The 5,781-nt window shown below is 35.8% G+C and overlaps 1 protein-coding gene across 2 annotated transcripts; it reads left to right on the forward strand.

Annotated features, from left to right (window-relative positions):
* The first annotated feature begins 1,886 nt into the window (after nucleotides 1–1,886).
* LOC113307678 (WAT1-related protein At1g09380-like) lies at nucleotides 1,887–3,973 on the forward strand. 2 transcript variants are annotated; one of them, XM_026556130.1, is made up of 6 exons: nucleotides 1,887–2,248; nucleotides 2,529–2,591; nucleotides 2,700–3,066; nucleotides 3,150–3,308; nucleotides 3,399–3,550; nucleotides 3,647–3,973. In XM_026556130.1, exons 1-6 carry the CDS (start codon nucleotides 2,070–2,072, stop codon nucleotides 3,813–3,815), a joined length of 1,089 nt encoding a protein of 362 aa, XP_026411915.1. In that variant the 5' UTR covers nucleotides 1,887–2,069; the 3' UTR covers nucleotides 3,816–3,973. The 2 variants fall into 2 exon arrangements, with proteins under 2 accessions (XP_026411915.1, XP_026411916.1); XM_026556131.1 differs by lacking the exon at nucleotides 2,529–2,591.
* Nucleotides 3,974–5,781: the final 1,808 nt, after the last annotated feature.

The following is a 5,781-nucleotide window of genomic DNA, read 5'->3' on the forward strand; positions in this document are numbered from 1 at the left end:
CTTGTTATGAAAACCTAACTTTTTTTTCTTCTCCAAAAACCTAACTTTTTTTCTTCCCAAAAATTATCATCAAAACAACCTATTATAACTTAATTATCTCAATCACTAATCAATTATGTTTAACACTAATCAAAATTATTCATTATTATTAACACTAATAAAAAAGGGTAAATTTGTCATTACCAAAAATATTTGGTTAAGGAGTTATTGGATTTGCAATTTCCAACCCGTCTTTATCTTTATTCAGTATATCCCGAAATTTTTTGGTATGTCCTAAAACAGGTTTTTCAATCTTATCATTTCATTTGGTTCACGGAGTAAGGGAGCTGTTTTTGGATCTTGTTATTTCAAAGGTAAAGTAACAAAGAGAAATCGGGTCAATTGCCCAAATATTTTTAAAAGACGGTTCAAATGAACTAGTAAAAATTAGTATGGGTGAAATGGACACCAAAAAAATAGCAAGAATGAATCTGGATTCATCCTGGTTCAAACTTAAAAAATAGCGCGGGTGAAACTTGAGGCATCCTGATGTAAATTAAAATAAATAATAATATTTAAAAATGGGAAGGATGAAATTGTTTACTTTCTGACTATTTTTACATATCTTTCTCAACTAAAAATTATCGTTATTGGGTTAATTGATAAATTTTGTGATAACAAATTCGTATTGAAGTGATTAAAAAATATCCCAGTAGAATATCGAGTATTAAAGTGTTGTTTGGGACATTCTCCACCTTTTAAATTGGGACCAGGTGGTGGTGTGATGGTGCAAGATAGTAGTGAAACAAGGCCATAAGTCATAGGTGCCTACAAGAATGACCAAATCGGCGAAGTTATCGAAGTTCATTAAACGGGATACAAGTATCTCTAGGGCTATCTCTCATATTTATTTATTTTTTTACACAAAAAGAATTGTTTATGAAGGTATTGCGTTGCCTACTCTACAAATGTTGAGGTATATGCCCGAGGGAGTTGAGTGAATATTGCAAGCAGTTTGTGCTATTTTTGCAACTTGGAGTGAAACTCCCATGTGCATGCAACAATAAAGCTTCTTTTATAATTATGGAGCCTTAGTTCGACGAAAAATGAATTCTCTACTCTCCTAGTATATCAAATAAGCACAGGGAATTAAATGAACAAAGAATATTTTTTTGTGGACCAATGTTGCATGTGCATTATTATTCCAACCGAAATGATATCAAACTCTTGAAGTGGGATCCCAGCTAAGAGTTACCTTAAAAAGTCTTGGTGAGTTATTGCGTTGGTTTCATCGCTTGGTTTAAGCACCTAAGACCAACTCTAGTGGTGCGAGTATAACTAAAAATTAAAGACCAAAAAATATGATTAAATTTGAATTTAGTTTGATGTGTGACGTTACGAGAGGAAAATTAAATTTGATCGGGCGTACACTATACATTCACCTGGTGTAGGGGGTGAGCTATACCTCCGTCTGATTGGGGAGATTTTGAAAAAAGTGGGCCGTCGGTATAAAGCCCGCCTCACTACAAATATTTTAGAAAACAAAGAATGGTGCGGGTATAATGCCCTCCCCATACAAAATTAGAAAAAAAGGGGCGTAGACTTTACGTAGCCTGGTGTGGAGCGTAGATTTTACGTACGTCTGGTGTGGGGCGTAGATTATATACCCGTCTGGTGGTGGGGCGGGGACTTTACGTACGTCTGGTGTGGGGCGTAGATTATATATCCACGTGGTGGTGGGGCGTGAACTATACAACCGCTCGACTATATCTGGGTTTAATTTTGGTCCCGTACCAATATAACATGGAATTTAGTCGATGATCAGAATTTAGTCGATACGTCTCGTTAATTTACCAAATATATGGGTTTAGTCGCCCACTATGGACGCTCTAAAAGAACAAGCTTCTTTCTTTCGCTTAATTGATATCCCTTTCCACTGTATAAACAGCCCTCACAACTCTTCTCCTTTCGCTTCAAATATCTTTCTTCACCATTCAGAATAAAAATTTGGTTATATCCCTCTAGAAATCAACCTTGTAGAGAGAAACAAGCAGAGAATTTTTGAGAAGAAGATACTATTATATAACAAAATGGGTATATCAGCTTGTTTCCCGGCTTTAGCAATGATTTTGGTTCAATTGGGTTACGCCGTTTCGTACATTTTTGCAAAGCTAGCTCTTAATACTGGAATGAACCCGTTAGTTCTCATCGCGTATCGTCAGATCTTCTCTACTGTCATGATAGCTCCGTTAGCTATGTGGTTTGAATGGTACGTACGCATCTAATTTAATTGTATGTTCTGTATATTTCATTTCCTTCCAAATATACTTTCAAACTGTTAGTTCTGTACATGTTTTGAGATGATATTTGGGTTGTTTATAATACATATGACGATTTTTATAGTTCGCTGAGAGTTTTTATTCTTTGCATTTGAAGAAACAATTTTCTGGTATTATTGCAATTTAGTCATGCATTTTGGTTTTCCTCTTTTATATCTCTATTAAGCAACAAAATGATAATCTTTGCACTTACATTCTTTAATCTAATAGGGGTAAAATGCCGAAGCTCACTAAGAAAATGTTCTGGCAGCTAGTCTTGTGCTCGTTAATCGGGTGAGATGCAGAGAGATTCTTTAACATAATTGTTCTTAATTAATCTCTTTTTTTTTTTTTTGCTTTTTCCTGGTTAAGATTATCGAACTAGAATGAAAAATCATGCAGGGCTACAGCGAGCCAGTGTTTTTATTACGTTGGTCTCAAATATTCGACAGCCACCATCGCATGTGCTTTGGAAAATCTTATACCAGCTATTACTTTCTTGATGGCAATACCATTCAAGATGGAGAAGATCGGCGTCAAGAAACTTCAAGGACAGGCTAAGATATTGGGTACAATTATATGCGTAGGAGGAGCTATGCTGATGACTTTCTATAAAGGGAGTTTGATCAACATCGGTACATCAAGTCTGCACTGGAGGTATGCTGAGAAAATGGCAGTCGATAAGTCTGGTGGTGATTCAAGCAGTTTACTGGATCCTCTATTTGTTGCCCTTAGTTGTGCCGCGTCGGCATCCTGGTTCATAATCCAAGTAATTGAGCATCTCATTACTTAAATCTTTTTCTATCATTCTCTAATTACAGCACTAATTAATTTTTATAAATATTTATGCAGACAAAAATGAACAACCAGTTTGTAGCACCATATTCATCTTCAGCAATAATGTGTGGCATGGCTAGCGTTCAGTGCGTGATCATTGCTCTGTCTCAAGAACACACTCTGGAAGCTTGGTCACTTGTTTCTAAAATCAGACTCATCGCTTCTTTATGTAGTGTAAGTTCACTCTTGTTTTTATATACGAATTCCTTTTGAAAAATTAAGTGATAACTACTCCACTGATTTATTGTCCGGTTGATATTTCAGGCTGCCCTTGGTTCAGCTCTGGCGCTCGTTGCCATGTCATGGTGTATTTCGAAACGTGGTCCTCTTTATGTGTCAATGTTTAGCCCATTGTTACTGGTCATCGCTGCAGTACTTGGATGGGGTATGTTAGATGAGAAACTATATGTTGGAAGGTACATATTTATAAATTATTTCTTACCACGAATTTATTTATTTATTTTTTTGACTGCATGCGCTGATTTGCTTAACTATGTTTTCATTGGGTGTAGCGCCGTCGGATCAGCTTTGATAGTGATTGGGCTATATGCTGTATTATGGGGTAAAGGGAAAGAGATGCAGCAGAGTCCAAAAGGGAAGACGCTTGAATCACCAAATGCAGTCGGTGGAGATAATAATGCGGAGGAGGCTGGTGGTGTTGATATTGAATCACGAAATTAAGATGCTAAACCTAATTGATGGACATATTAATAGCACTAGTAGTACTTTTTAATTAACTAATCATGACTCATGAGTAGAGAAAGAGAGATACAGTGTAATAACACTAATACTCATTAATGTAGACCTTCTGTTTCAGATCCAATTAATGTGGAAAGTATTTGATCTTAATACAAACTATTCATTTGTGTCTCCAAACACTCATGTGTATCTCTACAGTACGTCCTACCAACAGAACAAGGGGAATACTAGCCATTAAATGCTTTTATGGATTACATACAAACTTGCTCAGAAGTCGATAGCTAGCTAGCCTCTCGAAATCTCAACTACTCAGTAGAGTAGCCAACCTAAGAAACAGAAGAAGTAAACCAAATGAGGATAGAAAAATTAAATTCTTCCCCACTTATTGATCTTGGATGGGATATTCACCGAGGTCACAGAGTATCAAGTAATAATAATTCTATGTAGACCTTCTGTTTCACATTGCATGTATATATAGTAGGTTAGGTTTTCATTTGTTTGCAGGCTTTTGTTTTATGCTAGATACGAGCATTTTGATTAATATTAGGGTTGAGGCTTCCGGGGGGAATGGAATTTCCTTTTGGGGCACCTAAGATATTTATTTGCGACGGGGACTTTTCATGCCTTTAATCATAAATTGTACTACTCACTCATTTTAATTATTAACCCAACCCCCTTTATTCTGTTGAGTGATATATATTTAGTTGCTCATCCACTCATTCATTATAATCGTGGTTAGGTTGGTAAGTCCTGCATTGACACAGCTGGTTTTGGCACTGGCATTTGTAGGAAGGAATGCAGACGTTTCTATTCTCGAAATACCATTTCTTCAACACCCAAGGTTGTAAATGACATCCACAAACTCGTGGTACCATCAAAGGTAGCCATCATATCAATTTGGCGAGTTTCATCATATATATGCTCTTTATCCAACCAATATCTTCCTACATTCATAGATTTCTTGATTCATGAAGGTGTTAGAAATTCTTTATGCCGAAATAAGATAAATCACATACCTCTAGTTATAGTTGATTTCATGAGAATTATGGAATAAGAACCAATAAAGAACGTTAGAAATCCAGGGACGGAGCCGGGTTCTGAGAATTGGGTGGGCAAGAGTTATGAATGGGCAAGTTATTAATGGTGCAAAATGAGTGAAAATGGGTAAATTTGTCTAAAATATGAAAAATTAGGCTTGGAAACTAAATGGGCTGGCTGGGTAATTGTACACCCAGCTTTCCATGTGGCTCGCCTCTGCAGAAAACCATTTGTTTCTATTATTAGTTGAAGTAGAAATAATTACTCTAAGATTTATCTACATTCTTACGGTTCCTTATTTTCTTTGTATGATGGTTACAGAATGTAGATATTGTTTTTCAATGAGTGTAGGGACCTGTTCTTGATCTCCTTAAATAAATCTTCCATCAAGAGTCACAACAGACATGAGAACCAATTCCAAAACACAACTACTTTCATGGGAAAAGACAAAACCTTAAGTGTAGAGACATGTCGTTTAGATGAAACCATTTCATATGATGATAAGGCACATGGGCCACATCATTGGTTTTCCAACATTCTCCTACATGGCTCATGTGACACAAGTTTGTCTCATAACATGCATTTCCCTTCATCTTATAAGTGAATTTGGCATATTTTTTATATGGCCAGTGATAGTTTTCAATAAAATGGAACATGTTAATAAAATTAATGTACGAATCATGGTGGTCAAAACTCTATTAGTGAGCAATCCCTTCCATCTATCATGATAACATCATTTTCGTAAATAGGTTAACTGTAATGACTTTATAAGTAAGTACCAATTACTTATTCATGTCCAACTATTGTCTCCAATGAGACATTTCTAATTTTCCAAGGCCTTATGTATACAACTTGAATGTAAAATATAGAAATTTTATTCCTAAATGTTACAAGTCACATAATTCAGAAA

The sequence above is a fragment of the Papaver somniferum genome, chromosome 9, assembly GCF_003573695.1.
Source record: "Papaver somniferum cultivar HN1 chromosome 9, ASM357369v1, whole genome shotgun sequence".
Taxonomy (NCBI): domain Eukaryota; kingdom Viridiplantae; phylum Streptophyta; class Magnoliopsida; order Ranunculales; family Papaveraceae; genus Papaver; species Papaver somniferum.